General features: G+C 64.0%; 2 protein-coding genes and 1 long non-coding RNA gene across 3 annotated transcripts; all 3 read right to left on the bottom strand.

The window, feature by feature from the left end:
• Positions 1-58: 58 nt before the first annotated feature.
• On the bottom strand, positions 59-10,050 carry LOC141726303 (uncharacterized). Its single transcript, XM_074531052.1, has 15 exons — positions 10,047-10,050; positions 9,805-9,897; positions 9,185-9,456; positions 7,565-7,767; positions 7,152-7,251; positions 6,245-6,441; positions 5,736-5,757; positions 4,774-4,885; positions 4,254-4,329; positions 4,035-4,119; positions 3,414-3,483; positions 3,113-3,195; positions 2,358-2,480; positions 1,251-1,402; positions 59-151 (listed from the first exon to the last, which is right to left on the bottom strand). The coding sequence occupies exons 1-14, from the start codon at positions 10,048-10,050 to the stop codon at positions 1,343-1,345; spliced, it is 1,500 nt and encodes a 499-aa protein (XP_074387153.1). The 3' UTR covers positions 59-151; positions 1,251-1,342.
• A 1,252-nt stretch (positions 10,051-11,302) lies between these two features.
• On the bottom strand, positions 11,303-12,990 carry LOC141726373 (uncharacterized). The gene is made up of 3 exons (XR_012577624.1): positions 12,894-12,990; positions 12,195-12,262; positions 11,303-11,382 (listed from the first exon to the last, which is right to left on the bottom strand). It is a non-coding gene; the product is annotated as an uncharacterized LOC141726373 (long non-coding RNA).
• Positions 12,991-15,060: 2,070 nt separating this feature from the next.
• LOC141726304 (autophagy-related protein 2 homolog A-like) lies at positions 15,061-20,536 on the bottom strand. The gene is made up of 9 exons (XM_074531053.1): positions 20,510-20,536; positions 20,206-20,298; positions 19,901-20,043; positions 18,356-18,522; positions 18,097-18,260; positions 17,595-17,724; positions 16,508-16,671; positions 15,894-15,974; positions 15,061-15,453 (listed from the first exon to the last, which is right to left on the bottom strand). The coding sequence occupies exons 1-9, from the start codon at positions 20,534-20,536 to the stop codon at positions 15,061-15,063; spliced, it is 1,362 nt and encodes a 453-aa protein (XP_074387154.1).
• Positions 20,537-20,816: the final 280 nt, after the last annotated feature.

The raw sequence follows: 20,816 nt of genomic DNA on the forward strand, positions 1-20,816 counted from the left end.
TCCCAAACTGGGCCATACTGGGATCACCCCCCCCCCCCCAGCCCGTGCTGGTCCGTACCGCTCCGTACTGGTGTGAACTGGTCCGTACTGGGAGCCGCGGGTGGGGGGGGCCCGGGGGGGCCACGAGTCCGAACAGAGCCTCGGCCAGGGCCTGGGGTCAAAGGTCACTGCTGGGACCCCCCCACCCCCCCAAAAAAAAGGGACCCCCGGGGGGGTTTGGGGGGTCCCAGGAGGAGTTTGGGGGGCTTGGGGGATTTTTGGGGTGATTTTTTGGGGGTATTTTGGGCAGGTTTGTGGGGTGATTTTTTGGGGGTATTTTGGGCAGGTTTTGGGGTATTTTGGGTGGGTTTTTAGGGGTATTTTGGGCAGGTTTGTGGGGTGATTTTTGGGCTATTTTGGGGGGGTTTTTGGGTATATTTTGGGATATTTTGGGGTCTCACCTGCAGCGCCCTGAGCAGCCTCGCTCCCAGCCCCAGGGGGGTATTTTGGGGCAGTGTTTCGGGGTGGTTTTGGGGTATTTTGGGCAGGTTTTTGGGTACATTTTGGGATAATTTGGGGTCTCACCTGCAGCGCCCGGAGCAGCCTCGCTCCCAGCCCCAGGGGGTGATTTGGGGGCAGTGTTTGGGTGGGGGTTTCGGGGTGTTTCGGGGTGTTTCGGGGTGGTTTTTGGGGTGATTTCAGTGCATTTTGGGCTGTTTCACCCACCTGCAGCGCCCGGAGCAGCCTCGCTCCCAGCCCAGGGGGGTGATTTGGGGGTATTTTGGGGCAGTGTTTGGGTGGGTGTTTCGGGGTGATTTTGGGGTATTTTGGGCGGGTTTTTGGGTATATTTTGGGATATTTTGGGGTCTCACCTGCAGCGCCCGGAGCAGCCTCGCTCCCAGCCCCAGGGGGGTGATTTGGGGCAGTGTTTGGGTGGGTGTTTCGGGGTGTTTCGGGGTGGTTTTTGGGGTGTTTCGGGGTGGTTTTTGGGGTGATTTCGGTGCATTTTGGGCAGTTTCACCCACCTGCAGCGCCCGGAGCAGCCTCGCTCCCAGCCCCAGGGGGTGATTTGGGGGTATTTTGGGCAGGTTTTGGGATATTTTGGGCGGGTTTTTGGGTATATTTTGGGATATTTTGGGGTCTCACCTGCAGCGCCCTGAGCAGCCTCGCTCCCAGCCCCAGGGGGGTATTTTGGGGCAGTGTTTCGGGGTGGTTTTGGGGTATTTTGGGGCAGGTTTTTGGGTATATTTTGGGATATTTTGGGGTCTCACCTGCAGCGCCCGGAGCAGCCTCGCTCCCAGCCCCAGCGCCGCGCTCGCCCCCGCGGCCCCGAGCGCCGTCACCCCCCGGGTCACCCCCCGGGTCACCCCCCCGGGACCCCCCCCCTGCAGCGGCAGCAGCAGCAGGTCCCGGAGAGCGCGCCCTGCGGACAGAGGGGACGTCAGGGGACAATGGGGACAATGGGGACAATGGGGACATCAGGGGACAGCGGGGACAATGGGGACAATGGGGACAATGGGGGACAGGGGACAGCGGGGACAGGGGGGACAATGGGGGACAGAGGGGACAATGGGGACAATGGGGACAATGGGGGACAGAGAGGGACGGGGGGACAATGGGGGACAGGGGACAGTCAGGGGACAGCGGGGACAGAGGGGACATCAGGGGACAGCGGGGACAATGGGGGACAGAGGGGACATCAGGGGACAGCGGGGACAATGGGGACAATGGGGGACAGAGGGGACGCTCAGGCAACAAGGGGCACAGTCAGGGGACAGCGGGGACAATGGGGGACGGGGGACAATGGGGGACAGAGGGGACAGGGGGGACAGTCAGGGGACAGCAGGGACAGTGTGGAGCCAGTGGGGACATCAGGGGCATTGGGGACAATGAGGGGACAGAGGGACAGAGGGGACATCGGGGGCATCGGGGACAATGGGGGTTCAATGGGGACAGGAACAGTGTGGGAACATTGGGGACAGTGGGGGCCTTGGGGACAATGAGGGGACAGGGGGGACAATGGGGACAATGTGGGCATTGGGGATGGGGGACACTGGTGACATTGGGGACACTGGGGACATGGGGACACTGGGGACATTGAGGGGACACTGGGGACACTGGGGGCACCATGGGAACATTGAGGGGACACAGGGGGGACACGGGGGACATTGGGGACACTGGGGACACTGGGAACATTGAGGGGACACTGGTGACATTGGGGACACTGGGAACATTGAGGGGACACTGGTGACACTGGGGACACTGAGAACATGGGGACACTGGGGACATTGAGGGGACACTGGGGACATTGGGGACACTGGGGATGTGGGGACACTGGGACACTGAGGGGACACGGGGGGGACACGGGGCACACTCACAGAGGCGCAGCACGGCGTGCACCGGGGCCACCCCCCCCAGCAAGCCCCGGCAGTTGGTGACACCGAATGTCCCGGAGCCACTCGGTCACCGCGTAGGACACGACCCGGCCGAGCCCCAGCAGCCTGGGGGGACACGGAGGGGACACACAGGGGACACAGGGACAGGGATGGTGAGTTTGGGGCCACCCGGAACCCCCCTGTCCCCCCTGTCCCCCCTGTCCCCAGCGTCCCACCCCGTCCCACAATGGCACAGCCGTTGTCCCCAGTATCCCCTCATTGTCCCCAATGTCCCCCCAATGTCCCAGTGTCCCCCCAATGTCCCAGTGTCCCCCCATTGTCCCAGTGTCCCCTCATTGTCCCCAATGTCCCAGTGTCCCCCTGCTGTCCCCCCAATGTCCCCAGTCCCACCCCTGTTGATGGCAGAGCCATTGTTTCCCATAATGTCCCCAATGTCCCCAATGTCCCAGTGTCCCCCCGCTGTCCCCCCTGTCCCCAGTCCCACCCCTGGCGGTGGCAGAGCCGTTGTTTCCCATAATGTCCCCAGTGTCCCCAGTGTCCCCCCTGTCCCCAATGTCCCAGTGTCCCCCCAATGTCCCAGTGTCCCCCCATTGTCCCCACTGTCCCCCCTGTCCCCAGTCCCACCCCTGCCGGTGGCAGAGCCGTTGTTTCCCATAATGTCCCCAGTGTCCCCCTGTCCCCAGTGTCCCCAATGTCCCAGTGTCCCCCCCGCTGTCCCCCCGGTCCCCAGTCCCCACCCCTGGCGGTGGCAGAGCCGTTTCAGGCGCAGTTGGGAGCAGTTGAGCCGCGCCAGCCCGATCAGGATCCCGGCCAGGGCGCCCTGGGGACACACAGGGGACACACAGGGGACACACAGGGGACACACAGGGGACAGAGAGGGGACAGTGTCAGTGGGGCAGGGGGGACCGGGAGGGGACAGGCACGGGGCCATCAGGGACAGTGACACCGGGGGATGTGGCCTGTCCCCCATTGTCCCCCTGTGTCCCCCTGTGTCCCCCCATTGTCCTCCATTGTCCCCCATTGTCCCCCCAGTGTCACCTGCTCCATGGTGACGCGCTTGCCGCGGTAATCCAGCCACACGGGGACATCGGCCGTGAACCGGAACTCGCTGGGGACAGGGATGGGGACAGGGAGAGCTCGGTCAGCCTGGGGACAGCTTGGGGACAGCTTGGGGACAGCTTGGGGACATCATGGGGACAGCCCCAGGGACAGGGACACACAGGGAAAACCCAGCGTCCCCCCATTGTCCCCTCAGTGTCCCCCCAGTGTCCCCCCATTGTCCCCCCAGTGTCCCCCAGTGTCCCCTCAGTGTCCCCCATTGTCCCCTCAGTGTCCCCCCAGTATCCCCCCAGTGTCCCCCCAGTATCCCCTCAGTGTCCCCTCAGTGTCCCCCCATTGTCCCCCCAGTGTCCCCCCATTGTCCCCCCAGTGTCCCCCAGTGTCCCCTCAGTGTCCCCCCATTGTCCCCTCAGTGTCCCCCCAGTATCCCCCCAGTGTCCCCCCAGTATCCCCCCAGTGTCCCCCCCAGTATCCCCTCAGTGTCCCCCCCAGTGTCCCCCCAGTGTCCCCTCAGTCCCTCCCCAGTCTGTCCCAATCCCCCCCAGTCCCCCCACCCCCCCCCAGTTTGATCCCCGCCCCCCCCCAGCCCCCCAGTGGCACCGGAAGTAGATCGGGGGGGTCTCTGGCTCTGCCTCGGGCTCCGGGGGCGGCTCCGGCCTGGGGGGGTCCCCGACCCCGGGGGGGGCTGCGGGAGAGGGGGAGGGGCACGGTCAGGGGAGCCCCAAGGCCCCTCCCACAGCCCCGGAGCCCCGCCCCCCAAACCCCGGAGCCCCTCCCCCAGGCCAGGCCCCGCCCCAGCCCCTCCCCCGGGGCCGGTACCGGGCGGGGGTCCCGGGGGGGGGCTCAGGTGGGCGAGGAAGGCGCCGGCGAAATCCCTGAGGAAAATCAGCGCGTCCTGGGGGGGGTCAGAAGGGGAGAGTGAGACCCCACCCCAAAAAAAACACCTGAAATACCCCAAAAATACCCCAAAACACCCCAAAAACCCCTAAAACACCCCAAAAACTACCCCAAAAACCCCTGCAACCCACCCAGAGATGCCCCCCAAAATCCCCCCATCCTCTCAAAGACCACCCAAAACCACCCCAAATTCCCCCCAGATCCCCCCAAACCCCCTCCACGACCCCCCAAATTCCCCAGCACCCCATGAAGCCCCCGAAGCCCCCTCCCCACCTGGTCGATGTGCAGGCGCAGGGGGGTCAGGGTCACCCAAATGCCCCCCAAAGCCCCCCCAAAGCCCCCCAGGACCCCTCCCCACCTCACCTGGTCGATGTGCAGGCGCAGGGGGGTCAGGGTCACCCAGATCCCCCCCAAAGCCCCCCAGGACCCCTCCCCGCCTCACCTGGTCGATGTGCAGGCGCAGGGGGGTCAGGGTCAACCCTGAGGCAGCACTCGGGGACCCCCCCGGGGGGGGGCGGGTGGGTGGGCAGGACCCGCAGGGCCTTGAGCCACAGCTGGGGGGGGCAGAAATTGGGGAGGGGGGGTCAGAAATGGGGCAGGGGCACAAACGGGGGGCAGGAATGGTGGGGGGGGCTGAGGATGAAGGGGGGGGGCAGATTTGGGGTCCCATCTGGGGTCTCCGATTTGGGGTCTCAGCTATTGGGGGTACCCCATTTGGGGTCACATTTGCAGTCCTCAGATTTGGGGTCTCAATTTTGGGGTCCCGTTTGGGGTCTCAGATACTGGGGGTGTCCCAGATTTGGGGTCTCAGATCCAGGGTCACATCTGAGCTCCCAGGTTTGGGGTGCCCCATCCCCGGGCTCCCTTTGGGATCCCATTTTGGGGGTCCCCATTTATGGGGTGTCCCAGATTTGGGGTCTTCAGTTCGGAGTGTCCCATCCACGTGGGTCTCAGATTAGGGGTCCCAGATTCAGGATCACATTTGTGGTCCCAGATTTGGGGTCCCATTGTCAGGGGTCCCAGATTCAGGATCATATTTGGGGTTCCCATATCGGGGTTCCCATATCGGGGTGTCCCCTATTTTGGGGTCCCATTTCGGGGGGGTCCCATTACCGTGGGCGGCTGGGGGGGCGGCGCCCCCCGGGCTTTGGGGTTCCCATATCGGGATATCCCATATTTTGGGGGTGTCCCATATTGGGGTGTCCCATATTTTGGGGTGTCCCATATTTTGGGGTGTCCCATATTTGGGGTATCCCACATTTCGGGGGTCCATCGTTACCGTGGGGGGCTGTGGGGGCGGTGCGGGGTTTGGGGTTCCCATATTGGGGTGTCCCACATTTTGGGGTATCCCCTATTTTGGGGTATCCCACATTTTGGGGTCCCATTTCGGGGGTCCATCGTTACCGTGGGGGGCTGTGGGGGCGGCGCCCCCCGCGGGGTTTGGGGTTCCCATATTTTGGGGTATCCCATATTTTGGGGTATCCCATATTTTGGGGTTCCCATATTTGGGGTATCCCACATTTTGGGGGTCCATCGTTACTGTGGGGGGCTGTGGGGGCGGCGCCTCGCGGGGTTTGGGGTTCCCATATTGGGGTGTCCCACATTTTGGGGTTCCCATATTTGGGGTATCCCCTATTTTGGGGTCCCATTTTGGGGGTCTCCATTACCGTGGGGGGCTGTGGGGGCGGTGCGGGGTTTGGGGTTCCCATATTTTGGGGTATCCCCTATTTTGGGGTCCCATATCGGGGGTCTCCGTTACCGTGGGGGGCTGTGGGGGGGGCGCCCCCCGCGGGGTTTGGGGTTCCCATATCAGGGTATCCCATATTGGGGTATCCCATGTTTTAGGGTATCCCACATTTTGGGGTCCCATTTCGGGGGTCTCCATTACCGTGGGGGGGCCTGTGGGGGGCGGAGCCCCCCGCGGGTGCCGGCTCAGGAACGGGGGGGCCCCGGCGGCCCCCGCCCCCCCCCAGGCGGTCGCGCAGCTCCAACTCCGGCACCAACAGCACCAGGCGGGACGTGGGGGTCTCGCCCGGGCCAGCAGCCCCCCCCGGGGCCCCCCAAAATCCGCCCCGGGCATGGCGGGGTACCACTCGTGCTGCAGGCACACCTGGGGGGACAATGGGGGACAATGGGCACCCTGAACCCCAAAATCCACCCAAAATCCATCCCAAAATCCACCCCAAAATCCACCCCGGGTGTGGCGGGGTACCACTCGTGCTGCAGGCACACCTGGGACAGGGGGAAATGGGGGCAATGGGCACCAAAAATCCCAAAATCCACCCCAAAATCACCCCCGGGCACGGCAGGGTACCACTCGTGCTGCAGGCACACCTGGGACAGGGGGAAATGGGGGGCAATGGGCACCCTGAACCCCAAAATGGACCCCCAAAATCTGCCCCAAAACAGCCCCCCAAAATCCACCCTGCACCCTCAAAGAGCGCCCCAAAATCCACCCCGAAATGGACTCAAGAGCTCCAAATCCACCCCAAAACAGCCCCCCCAAAATCCACCCCATGTCCCAAAATGGACCACAATATCCACCCCAAAATCCACCCCAAAATGGACCCCCCGAAATCCACCCCGCACACCAAAACAGCCCCCAGTTTCCCCGCCCACACCCTTACCTTGCCCAGGTACAGCCCCAGGTACAGCCCCCCAGGTGTCCCCGTGCCCAGGTAAAGCCCCAGCCCCTCCCAGGTGTCCCCCAGGTGTCCCCCAGGTGTCCCCAGGTGTTCCCCTTGCCCAGGTACAGCCCCAGGTGTCCCCCCCGTGCTCACCTTGCCCAGGTACAGCCCCAGGTGTCCCCCCCATGCTCACCTTGCCCAGGTAAAGCTCCATCAGCTGCTCCTGGACCCTCCCGGGGCCCCCCCGGCAGCGCCACCGCGGGGGGGCGGGGCCTGAGCTGCGGGGGCGGGGCCTGCGGGGTGGGTGGGTGGGGTCAGTTTGGGCACACCCACGGTTCCTCCCAGCCACACCCATCAGCCCCACCCCTATAGTCTAGGGGCGTGTCCATCCCAATGCCCCGCCCACCCGAGCCCCTCCCTGCTTGAGGTGTGTCCTGAGACACGGCCACGCCCATCCCTGCCCCACCCATGTGCGTGTCCCACCCAAGCCCCTCCCAACATGGGGCGGGTTCCTCTCAACTCCGCCCATGGGTGTGTCGCACCCCTGGGCGTGTCCCCATAAGCCCCGCCCCTCGGTGTCCCCAGCCCCTCCCAGCCCTGTCCCACCTGTGGGGGGCGTGGCCGCCGCCGAAGTCCCGCCCCCCGTGCAGGGCCCAGGTGAGGCTCAGGTCGCGCAGCACCAGGCGGGAGCGGGGGCGGGGCAGCCCCGGGGGGGGGCGCAGCCGGTCCCGCCCCCCCCGCGGGACCCCGAAATGGCCGGGGATGACCCGGAGGGGCCCGGGGGACAGCCAGCGGATACGGGGCGTCACCTGGGACGGACGGGGACACGTGAATGTCACCCCAGTGTCACCTGGGGACAGCTCAGTGTCACCTGGGAACCCCCCCTGTGTCACCAACGTCACCCACAGACACCCCTCAATGTCAGCCGGGGGACAGCCAGCGGATACGGGGCGTCACCTGGGATGGACGGGGACACGTGAATGTCACCCCCAGTGTCACCTACAGACACCCCAGTGTCACCTGGGGACAGCTCAGGGTCACCCATGTCACCTGGGAACCCCCCCAGTGTCACCAATGTCACTCATGGACAGCCCTAATGCCACCTGGGGGACAGCCAGCGGATACGAGGGGTCACCTGGGACAGGGAGGGGACAGGTGACACCTGAGGACAGACAGGTGACACCTGGGAACCCCCTAAATGTCACCTAGGAGCCCCCCCCAGGGTCATCAGTGTCACCTGGGGCCAGCCAGTCACCCACAGTCACCCCAATGTCACCTGGGGACCCCCCCAATTATCACCTGGGGACAGCTCAGTGTCACCCATGTCACCTGGGAACCCCCCCTGTGTCACCAACGTCACCCAAAGACACCCCTCAATGTCACCCGGGGGACAGCCAGCGGATACGGGGACACACCTGGGACGGGGGACACGTGAATGTCACCCCCAGTGCCACCTGGGGACAGCTCAGGGTCACCTGGGAACCCCCCCATGTCACCAACGTCACCCACAGACACCCCTCAATGTCACCCAGGGGACAGCCAGTGGATACGGGGCGTCACCTGGGACAGGGACACGTGAATGTCACCTGGGGACAGACAGGTGTCACCTACAGCCATCCCAATATTACCTGGGAACCCCCCCAGTATCATCCATGGATACCCCAGTGTCACCCGGGGGACAGCCAGCACACATGGGGACACACATGGGGACACCCCAATGTCACCTGGGGACAGCTCAGTGTCACCCATGTCACCTGGGAACCCCCCCTGTGTCACCAACATCACCCACAGACACCCCTCAATGTCACCCGGGGGACAGCCAGCGGATACGGGGACACACCTGGGACAGGGAGGGGGACAGGTGACACCTGAGGACAGACAGGTGACACCTGGGAACCCCCTAAATGTCACCTGGGAGCCCCCCCCAGGGTCATCAGTGTCACCTGGGGCCAGCCAGTCACCCACAGTCACCCCAATGTCACCTGGGGACCCCCCCAATTATCACCTGGGGACACCCCAATGTCACCTGGGGACAGCTCAGTGTCACCCATGTCACCTGGGAACCCCCCCCAGTGTCACCCACAGTCACCCCAGAGTCACCTCGGGACCCCCACAGTGTCACCTGGGGACACCCCAATGTCACCCACAGACACCCCAAAGTCACCGCAGGCCTCCCCCAGAGCCCCCCCATGTCCCCCCCGGACCCCCCCACGCCCCCCCACTCACAGGCTCGGGGCTCTCGGGCGCCTCCAGCACGCAGAACCCCTCGGGGTCGGCCTCGGGGGCGGGGCCGGGCTCGGGGGCGGGGCCAGGAGCAGGGGCGTGGCCGAGCTCGGGAGCGGGGCAGGCTCGGAGGCAGAGGCGGGGCCGAGCTCGGGGGCGGGGCCGAGCTCGGGGGCGGGGTCGCCGGAGGCGCCGCCCCCCCGGGCAGAGCCCCCCCCCTCCCCCGGGAACAGGTACAGAGACACGGGGGGGGGCGGGGGGGGGCGGGGCGGGGCCTGGGGGGAGAGGGGAGGGGTTAGAGACCCCCCGGAGGGGAAATGACCAAAATAACCCAAACTAACCCAAAAACAAACCAAAATAAACCAAAATAAACCAAAATAAACCAAAATAAACCAAAATGGCCCCCCTGGAGCCAAAATAACCCAACATAACCAAAATAACCAAAATAATCCCCCAGACCCAAAATAAACAAAATAACCCAAAATAACCAAAATAACACAAGCTAACCAAAATAACCCAAGATAACCCAAAACATATCACCCGGACCCAAAAATAACCCAAAAGGCCCCCCCGGACCCAAAATAACCCCCCCAGACCCAAATTAACCCCCCCCCCCCCGTTACCGGCGCTCCGGGGGTCCCCGGGGGGGGGGTCCCGGGGGGGTCTCTCAGCGCGTCCGTCAGGTCCTGTTGGTTGATGGGGGGCGGGGGCGGCGCCTGGGGGGGGGGGGCAGGGTTGGGGGGGGTCCCCGTGTGAGACCCCAGACCCATTTGGGGGCCCTTTGACCGCCCCAGCCCATTTTAGGTTCCATTTTTTGCCCCCCTCCCCCATTTTTACACCTCCCATTTTTACCCCCCTCCCAGACCCATTTTGGGTTCCATTTTTTACCCTCCCACCCCCAAATTTTATCCCCCCACCCCCATTTTTTGCCCCCCATCCTCATTTCCCCCCCCCTCCCATTTTTTCGCCTTCCCCCCCCCCCAGCCCCAGTCTGGGTCTCATTTTTGCCCCCCCCAGCCCCATTTGGGTCCCAGTTCCCCCCCCCAGCCCCATTTGGGTCCCATTTTTGCCCCCCCCCCAGCCCCATTTTTTCCCATTTCCCCCCCAGCCCCATTTTGTTCCATTTCACCCCCAGCCCCATTTTGTTCCCATTTCCCCCCCCCCAGCCCCATTTTGTTCCCATTTCCCCCCCAGCCCCATTTTGTTCCCATTTCCCCCCCCCCAGCCCCATTTTGTTCTCACGTGCTCCCCCCCCGCGGGGGTCTCCCCGTGTCCCGGGGGTCTCTGCGGGGCCGCGGGGGGGGTCCCGGTGCCGGTGCCGGTGCCGGTGGGGGGTCGCGGTGCCCGCGGGGGGGTCCCAGGTGCTGCAGCAGCCGGGCCAGGGCGGCGGCGCTGTCGGCGCAGGTGCGGCCGCGCAGCCGGGCCGGGGCCACCAACAGCTCCCAGGGGGGAGGGGGCTGCGGGCGGGGGGCGCCGTCAGACCCCCGGAGCCCCCCGGAATCCCCCGGAGCCCCCCTGAAACCCCCAGACCCACCTGAGCCCACCTGAAACCCCCAGACCCACCTGAGCCCCTCTGAATCCCCCCGAACCCACCCAAACCCACCTGAGACCCCCTCAGCCCCCCAAACCCACCTGAGCATCCCCAAACACCCCAAACCCACCTGAGCCCCCCTGAAACCCCCAGACCCACCTGAGCCCACCTGAATCCCCCCGGACCCACCCAAACCCTCCTGAGCCCCCCAAACCCACCTGAGACCCCCAAACCCACCTGAACCCACCTGAGCATCCCCAAACACCCCCAGCCCCAGCAGAGCCCCGAAAATCCCCCCCCAAAAAACGCCTCAGGACCCCCCCCCCCAGCCCCCAAAAATCTCCAAATAAAACCCCAAGACTCACCCAAAAAAAGACCCTAAAAACCCCAAACCCCCCCCCCAGATCCCCAAAAACCCAAAATCCCCCTGGACCCCCCTAAACCCCCTCTTGAACCCCCCCCGTAAACCCCAAAAAACCCCCAAAACCTCCCCAAAAACCCCCCCAAATTCCCCCTTGAACCCCATCATAGACCCCAAAAACCCCTCCTGGCCCCCCCCCAATCCCCCCCAGCCCCCGACCCCCACTCACCGCCCCCCCCCTCGCCGTCCCCCCCCCCGCCGGGCTCAGCAGCAGCTCCAGGAAATCGACGTCGAGAACGGAGACGAAATCTGGGGGGCAAAGAGGGACCCCCCATTCTGTGAGACCCCCACACTGAGAGACCCCACAGGGCCCCCCACATTGAGTGACCCCTGAGGGACCCCCATTCTGTGAGAGACCCCCACACTGAGTGACCCCCGAGGGACCCCCATTCTGTGAGACCCCCGAGGGACCCCCAGACCCTCCCCAGAATGACCCCACAGTGACCCCTCTGAACCCCCCATTTTGGGGTCTCGTTTTGGGGGTCCCCATTTTGGGGTGCTCCCCATTTTGGGGGTCCCATTTTGGGTCCCCATTTCGGGGTTCCCATTTTCGGGTCCCCATTTCAGGGGTCCCATTTTGGGGTTCCCATTTCGGGGTTCCCATTTTGGGTCCCCATTTCGGGGTCCCCATTTCGGGGTCCCCATTTCGGGTCCCCATTTCGGGGGTCCCATTTTGTCTCGTTTTGGGGTCCCATTTTCAGGTCCCATTTTGGGGTTCCCATTTTGGGTTCCATTTTGGGTCCCCATTTTGGGGTGCTCCCCATTTCAGGGGTCCCATTTTGGGGTCCCATTTTGGGTTCCCTTTTTGGGGTCCCCATTTCGGGGGTCCCATTTTGAGTCCCCATTTCCGGTTCCCATTTAGGAGTTCCCATTTTGGGTCCCATTTCGGGGTTCCCATTTCGGGGTCCCCATTTTGGGGTCCCCATTTCGGGGGTCCCATTTTGGGGTCCCCATTTCGGGGGTCCCATTTTTGGGGTTCCCATTTTGGGGTGCTCCCCATTTCCGGTTCCCATTTCGGGGGTCCCATTTTGGGGTGCTCCCCATTTCGGGGGTCCCGTTACCCCTCTGCAGCTCCAGCCCCTCCCCGCAGCGCTCGCTCAGGAACACGGAGCCGTCATCCACCAACAGCCTGGGGGGGCACGGGGGGGTCAGCACCCCAAAAACCCCAAAAACAACCCCAAAATTCACAAAAAAAACCCCTAAAAACCCCCAGACCCCCCCAAACCCCCGGACCCCCCAAAACAACCCCAAAATTCACAAAAAAAAACAACCCTAAAAAACCCCCAGACCCCCCCAAACCCCCCGGACCCCCCAAAACAACCCCCAAAATACACCAAAAAACCCCTAAAAGATCCCTGGACCCCCCCAAAAACCCCAAACTCCCCCTCCCCTCGGACCCTCAAGAAACCCCCATAACAACCCTGGAACCCCAAAAAAACCCAAAAATATCCAAAACCTCCCCCAGACCCCCTAAAAAAGACCAAAAAAGACCAACCCCCCCCCCCCAGACCCCCAAAAAACCCCAGAAAACCCAAAAACCCCCTGGAACCTTCCCAAAAACCCCAAAACCACCAAAACCCCACCCAGACCCCTAAAAATTCCCCAAAACCCCACCCAGACCCCTAAAAAAACCCCAAAAAAACCCTCCCAAACTCCCTAAAAAAACTCCCAAAAAATCCCCAAAAAAATCCAGAGACCCCCCCAGGGCCTCCCCAACCCCCCCAAGCCCCCCAAGCCCCCCAAGCCCCCCCGGTTCCCACCGGAGCCCCCCCGGGCGGGGGTCGGGGCCGCTCCCGCAGGTCACGCTCAGCATCTCGGCCGTCAGCAGCACCCGCTGGGGCAGGGGGCGGCCTGGGGGGCCCCAAATGCGGGTCAGGACCCCTCCCAAATACCCAAACCCGGGTCAGGACCCCTCCCCAAATACCCCCAAACCCGGGTCAGACCCCTCCCCAAATACCCCAAACACGGGTCAGACCCCTCCCCAAATACCGGTCAGACCCCTCCCCAAATACCCCAAACCCGGGTCAGGACCCCTCCCCAAATCCTGGTCAGACCCCTCCCCAAATACCCCAAACCCGGGTCAGACCCCTCCCCAAATACCCCGAACCCGGGTCAGACCCCTCCCCGAATCCGGGTCAGGACCCCTCCCCAAATACCCCAAACCCGGGTCAGACCCCTCCCCAAATACCCCAAAACACGGGTCAGGACCCCTCCCCAAATCCCGGTCAGACCCCTCCCCAAATACCCCAAACCCGGGTAAGGACCCCTCCCCAAATACCCCCAAATGCAGGTCAGACCCCTCCCCAAATCCTGGTCAGACCCCTCCCCAAATACCCCAAACCCGGGTCAGGACCCCTCCCCAAATACCCCGAACCCGGGTCAGGACCCCTCCCCAAATCCCGGTCAGACCCCTCCCCAAATACCCCAAACCCGGGTCAGGACCCCTCCCCAAATACCCCAAATCCGGGTCAGGACCCTCCCCAAATACCCCCAAACCCGGGTCAGGACCCCTCCCCAAATACCCCAAACCCGGGTCAGGACCCCTCCCCAAATACCCCCAAATCCGGGTAAGACCCCCTCCCCAAATACCCAAATCCGGGTCAGACCCCTCCCCAAATACCCCCAAACCCGGGTCAGGACCCCTCCCCAAATACCCCAAATCCGGGTCAGGACCCCTCCCCAAATACCCCAAACCCGGGTCAGGACCCCTCCCCAAATCTGGGTCAGACCCCCCTCCCCAAATACCCCGAACCCGGGTCAGGACCCCTCCCCAAACCCGGGTCAGGACCCCTCCCCAAATCCCGGTCAGACCCCTCCCCAAATACCCCAAACCCGGGTCAGACCCCTCCCCAAATCCCGGTCAGACCCCTCCCCAAATATCCCCAAACCCGGGTCAGGACCCCTCCCCAAATACCCCAAACCCGGGTCAGGACCCCTCCCTAAACCCGGGTCAGGACCCCTCCCCAAATCCCGGGTCAGGACCCCTCCCCAAATACCCCAAATCTGGGTCAGACCCCTCCCCAAATACCCCAAACCCGGGTCAGGACCCCTCCCCAAATACCCCCAAATCCGGGTCAGAACCCCTCCCCAAATACCCCAAACCCGGGTCAGGACCCCTCCCCAAATACCCCAAACCCGGGTCAGACCCCTCCCCAAATCTGGGTCAGGACCCCTCCCCAAATATCCCCAAACCAGGTCAGGACCCCTCCCCAAATACCCCAAACCTGGGTCAGACCCCTCCCCAAATCCCAGTCAGACCCCTCCCCAAATACCCCAAACCCGGGTGAGGACCCCCTCCCCAAATACCCCAAATCCAGGTCAGGACCCCTCCCCAAATCCCGGTCAGACCCCTCCCCAAATCCCGGTCAGACCCCTCCCCAAATACCCCCAAATCTGGGTCAGACCCCCTCCCCAAATACCCAAAACCCGGGTCAGGACCCCTCCCCAAATACCCCAAATCCGGGTCAGACCCCCTCCCCAAATACCCCAAACCCGGGTCAGACCCCCTCCCCAAATACCCCAAACACGGGTCAGACCCCTCCCCAAATCTGGGTCAGGACCCCTCCCCAAATACCCCAAACTCGGGTCAGGACCCCTCCCCAAATACCCCAAACCCGGGTCAGACCCCTCTCCAAATCCCGGTCAGACTCCTCCCCAAATACCCCAAAACCCGGGTCAGGACCCCCCAAATGGATCGGGGTGAGACCCCCCCCCCCCAAACACCCCCAAATTCAGGTCAGAACCAAAAGGGATCAGGGTAAGACCCCGCCCCAAAATCCAGGTCAGAATCCCCAAAGGGATGAGGGTGAGACCCCTCCCCAAACACCCCCAAATCCGTGTCAGAACCCCCCAAAGGGATCGGGGGCTTCCCCCTCCCCAAATACCCCAGATTGGGGTGAGCCCTCCCTCAGGACCCCCATTTTGGGGTCACCCCTCATTTTGGAATCCCCAATTTGGGGTGACGCCCCCTTGCAGGACCCTCCCCATTTTGGTGTCAGAGCCCCCATTTTGGGATCCCAATTTCGGGGTCTCCCCCCCTCCCAGGACCCCCATTTCTCCCCCCATTTTGGGATCTCCCCCCGGTTTTGGGATCCCTATTTTGGGGTCCCCCCCCATTTTTGGGGTCCCCCCCCATTTTGGGATTTCCCCTCCCCCATTTCTGGGATCCCCCTCCCCGTTTTTGGGGTCCCCGCCCCGTTTTTGGGGTGCCCACCTGTAGTCGAGGCCGCAGCGCTGCAGGTGCAGGTGCAGCTGGGTCAGGGGGCGTGGGGGGCGTGTACCCCAAAACGGCTCGTCCTCCAGGGCCAGCAGGGACAGCAGCTGGGAACCCCAAAAATGAGAAAAAACCCGTGAAAAAAAAAACCAGGAAAAAAACACCAAAAATGAGAAAATCCTGTAAAAAACCCAGAAATTAGAAAACCCCAGGAAAATACCCCAAAACCGGCTTGTGCTCCAGAGACAGCAGCTGGGAAAGGAGGAAAAGGGAGAGCCCAGAACCCCAAAATGAGAAAAACCAGGGAAAAAAAAACCCCAAAATGAGAAAACCCCATTGAAAAACCCAGAAGTGAGAAACCCCAAAAAACCCCACAAAACCAGAAAACCCCCCAAGAAAACCCCAACCCCCAGGAGTCCCAAAAGAACCCCAAAAATGGGAATGAGCAAAACAGCCCCAAAAATGGGGACCTCAGAAACCCAAAAAACCAGAACCCCCAAACTCAGGAACCCCAGACCCCTCCCCAAATGGGGTCCCCCCCTCTCACCTGTTGGTACCAGGGGGTCCCGGGGGGGTCGGGTCGGTGTTTCAGCATCAGCCCCTCCAGGGCCAGCGCCACCTCCAGCTCCTGGCACGGGGGGGACACGGAGGGGACATCGGGGACATTCGGGGGGGGCACAGGGGTGTCACCCCCCCCCCCCCAGGGTCCCCAATGTCCCCCCAGGGTCCCCAATGTCCCCTCCCCATTCAAGTCTTCCCTGCGCTTTCCTGTCCCCACATCCCCCCCCGTGTCCCTCTGTCCGTCTGTCCCCATGTCCCTCTGTCCCTGTGTCCCTCTGTCCCTCCCATGTCTGTCTGTCCCCATGTCCCACCTTGTGTCCCCATTGGGGCTCAGTGTCCCGCCCACGGCCAGCCCCACCCTGTCCCCGTGTCTGTCTGTCTGTCTGTCCCCAATCCCTGTGTCCCCCCCTATCCCCCTGTGCGTTGGTCTGTCCACCTTGGTGTCCCCATTGGCGCTCAGTGTCCCCCCCCATGTCTGTCTCTCCCCCCCCGTCCCCCTGTGCGTTGGTCTGTCCCACCTTGGTGTCCCCGTTGGCGCTCAGTGTCCCCCCCATGTCTGTCTGTCCCCCCCCTATCCCCCTGTGTGTTGGTCTGTCCCACCTTGGTGTCCCCGTTGGCGCTCAATGTCCCGCCCATGGCCAGCGCCATCATGCGCGGGGGCCGCGGGGGGGTCCCGGGGGGGGGCGCGGGCTCCTCCCAGGGCACCAGGGTGGGCAGCAGGGGGGGGGGCGGTCCCGGCCCCGCCCCCTCCGCGGACACCGGGCCTGGGGGGGGGGAGGGGACATGGTGGGGGAGGGGCTGGGGACCCCCAAAATGGGGCACGAGCCCCCCCCAGAAACAACGACCCCCCCCCCCCCAAAAAATACAGAGATCCACCCCCCCATTTTTGACAACCCCCTCCCTCACCAACCCCCTGCCATCTTGGGACCCCTCCCCACGGTTTGGGCCCCCCCATTCTGCCCCCACACCCCCTTCGGTTTTGTTTCTCCCCCCCACCCCATTTCCACCAACCCCCCCTGCAATTTTGGGAACCCGCCCCCCGTTTTTGGGGTGGTTTTTGGGGTGTTTGTGGGCTGATTTTGGGTTAATTTCAGGGTATTTCAGCCTGCAGCAGGCGCAGGCTCCGGGCGTCAGCGCAGGCCCGGGACAGGCCCCGCACCCCCATTTTTAGGTTATTTTTGGGGTGGTTTTATGGTAATTTTCAGGGTGTTTTAGGGGTGCTTTTGGGGTGTTTTTAGGGCGTTTTTGGGATGATTTTGGGGTGGTTTTGGACTGATTTTGGGTTAATTTCAGGGTATTTCAGCCTGCAGCAGGCGCAGGCTCCGGGCATCAGCGCAGGCCCGGGACAGGCCCCGCACACCCCGGTTTTGGGTTATTTTTGCGTTACTTTTAGGGTGTTTTTAGGGTGGTTTTGGGGTGTTTTTGGGGTGGTTTGGGGATGATTTTGGGGTGGCTTTGGGCTGATTTTGGGTTAATTTCAGGGTATTTCAGTACCGTGCAGCAGGCGCAGGCTCCGGGCATCAGCGCAGGCCCGGGACAGGCCCCGCACACCCCGGTTTTGGGTTATTTTTGGGGTTACTTTTAGGGTGTTTTTAGGGTGGTTTTGGGGTGTTTTTGGGGTGGTTTGGGGATGATTTTGGGGTGGTTTTGGGCTGATTTTGGGGGTGATTTCAGGGTATTTCAGTACCGTGCAGCAGGCGCAGGCTCCGGGCGTCGGCGCAGGCCCGGGACAGGCCCCGCACCCCCCCCCGGCAGGGGAGGACACAGAGCCGCCCCTCCCCCAGCTCCAGCTCCAGCCGCGAGCCGGGGAGACCCCCCTGGGGACCCCAAAAACGTCATTACATGGTGACCCCCCCCTTGGGGACACCCCAAAATCCGTGTGACATCGTGACCCACCCCCACAGCCTGGGACACCCCCTTGGGGACACAGAGCAGGGACCCAGAGTGACACCAGGGGGACACAGGGAGACACAGGGTGGCAAAGGGTGACAATTGGGGACCCTCATGGGGACCCAGGGTGGCAGTTGGGGTGACCCAAGGTGACAGTAGGGGACACAAGGTGACAATAAGGGACCTGCCCTCAGCACAGGGGGACACTCAGCAGTAACACAGGGCGACACTAAAGGACCCAAGGTGACACAGAGTGACAATAAACGAACACAGGGTGACAATCGGGGACCCCTCCTCACCTCGGGGGGACACTCGGCGGTGACGCGGCCCCAGGGCACGGTGACCAGGATGGCGCCGCCGCTGCTGTCCCTGGGTGTCACCCGAGTCTCCCCAGTGTCCCCGAGGTCCTGCGGGGACCCCCTGCGGCCTTCATCGTCCTCATCATCGTCATCATCCTCTGAGTCTGGGGGACAATAGGGAGGGGGTCAGGGGACATCAGGTGACACCTGGGGACACCCAAAGGACACCTGGGGACACTCAGGATTTGGGGGCTCTCACCTGTGCCCAGCCCGGACCTGCAGGGCCTGAAGGAGGCGGGGCCTTCCGAGTGGGTGGAGTCCTCCAAAGGGGCGGAGTCCTCTGAGGGGGCGTGGTCTCCGCAGGGGGCGGGGCCGGCCGGGGGGGCGGGGCCAGCCGGCTCCCAGAGCAGGAGATCGTTGTTGATCCTGGGGGGGAGGGGGGGGGTCAGGGGTAACCCCAGGTTTTGGGGTTTGTCCCCAAATTTTTGGGGTTTGTCCCCAGGTTTTGGGGATCACCCCAGGTTTCGGGGCACCCACTCACCTGTTATCCCCCCACCTGTCCCTGTCCCTCACCTGTCCGTGTGCCCCTCACCTGTCCGTGTGTCCCCTCCCCTGTCCCTGTGTCCCTCACCTGTCCATGTGTCCCCCACCTGTCCGTGTGTCCCTCTGTCCCCTCCCCTGTCCCTGTGTCCCTCACCTGTCCATGTGTCCCCCACCTGTCCGTGTGTCCCTCTGTCCTCTCACCTGTCCCTGTGTCCCTCACCTGTCCCCTGTCCCTCCCCTGTCTGTGTGTCCCTCACTTGTCCGTGTGTCCCTCCCCTGTCCGTGTGTCCCTGTGTCCCCCCACCTGTCCCTCACCTGTCCCTGTGTCCCTCACCTGTCCCTGTGTCCCTCACCTGTCCGTGTGCCCCTCACCTGTCCCCTGTCCCTCACCTGTCTGTGTGTCCCTCACCCGTCCGTGTGTCCCTCACCTGTCCGTGTGTCCCTCCCCTGTCCGTGTGTCCCCCACCTGTCCGTGTGTCCCTCCCCTGTCCGTGTGTCCCTCCCCTGTCCCTGTGTCCCCCGCCTGTCCGTGTGTCCCTCACCTGTCCGTGTGTCCCTCACCCGTCCCTGTATCCCCCACCTGTCCGTGTGTCCCTCACCTGTCCGTGTGTCCCTCACCTGTCCGTGTGTCCCTCCCCTGTCCGTGTGTCCCCCACCTGTCCGTGTGTCCCTCCCCTGTCCGTGTGTCCCCCCTCCCCTGTCCCTGTGTCCCCCGCCTGTCCGTGTGTCCCTCACCTGTCCGTGTGTCCCTCACCTGTCCCTGTATCCCCCCACCTGTCCGTGTGTCCCTCACCTGTCCGTGTGTCCCTCCCCTGTCCGTGTGTCCCTCCCCTGTCCGTGTGTCCCTGTGCCCCTCCCCTGTCCGTGTGTCCCCTCACCTGTTCCTGTGTCCCCTCACCCGTCCGTGTGTCCCCACCCGTCCGGTGTCCCTGTGTCCCCCACCTGTCCCTGTGTCCTTCACCTGTCCCTGTGTCCCCTCCCCCTGTCCGTGTGTCCCCCACCTGTCTGTGTGTCCCTCACCTGTCTGTGTGTCCCTCACCTGTCTGTGTGTCCCCCCGCCCGTCCGTGTGTCCCTCACCTGTCTGTGTGCCCCTCACCTGTCCGTGTGTCCCTCACCTGTCCCCTGTCCCTCACCTGTCCGTGTGTCCCCCACCTGTCCGTGTGTCCCTCTGTCCCCCGCCTGTCCCTCACCTGTCCCTGTGTCCCCTCACCTGTCCGTGTGTCCCCCACCTGTCCCTGTGTCCCCCCTCCTGTCCCTCACCTGTTGTACAGGCGCTGCAGCAGCTCGGGCGGGCTCAGGCTCAGGTGTGCTCGGGGCAGCGTCACCTGCAGGCTCCAGGGGGCCCCGCCCAGGGCCCCGCCCACGAACGCCCCCAACTCCTCGGGGGTCCCGGGCAGCACCAGCTGGGGGGGGGGGCACAGGTGGGAGGGGGTGAGGGACCCTCAGAGAGCCCCGGGATTTGGGGAGGGGGCTCAGGGACCCCCAAAGCCCCCCCCCGGGTATTTTGGGGAGGGGGCTCAGGGACCCCCAAAGCCCCCCCCGGGGATTTTGGGGAGGGGTCTCACCTCGTGGCTCTCGTAGATGCTGCGCCGGGCGGAGAACGGGGTCGGGGGGGGGCCCCGGTGGGGGGGGGGGTCGCGTTCACCGTCACCTCCAGCCTGGGGGGGGGGGAGGGGAAATTAGGGGAGGGGTCAGCATGGGGGGTGGGAGCCCCCAGACCCCCCAGACCCCAGAAATGGATCCTGGGGACCCCCTCCCACCTTAAAAATGGACCCAAGGACCCCCAAAATCACACCTTAAGGACCCCCCCCCACCCCAAAAACAGACCCTGGGGACCCCCCACCCCACAAATGGACCCCCCAGACCCACAAACGGACCCCAGAGACCCCCCCCCATCTCACATGGGCAGGCAGGGGGCGCCCCCCCGGGCCGGCCCGGGCTCGGCTCGCAGGCAGGGCAGGGTCCCCATGTCCCTCGGCCTCGTACGTCACTGGGGAGGGGGACACCATGGGGGGGGGTCGCTGTGAGCCCCCCGTGTCCCCCCCGCGTCCCCCCCCATGTCCCCTCTGTGTCTCTGCGAGTGCCCCCCCAATCACAGCCCCCCCCTGGCCGTACCTGGATCTGCCCCACAAACGCCCCCCACCCAAAACGTCCCTGCTGTCCCCAGCAGCGCCCC

This window comes from Zonotrichia albicollis, chromosome 34 (genome assembly GCF_047830755.1).
Source record: "Zonotrichia albicollis isolate bZonAlb1 chromosome 34, bZonAlb1.hap1, whole genome shotgun sequence".
NCBI lineage: Eukaryota > Metazoa > Chordata > Aves > Passeriformes > Passerellidae > Zonotrichia > Zonotrichia albicollis.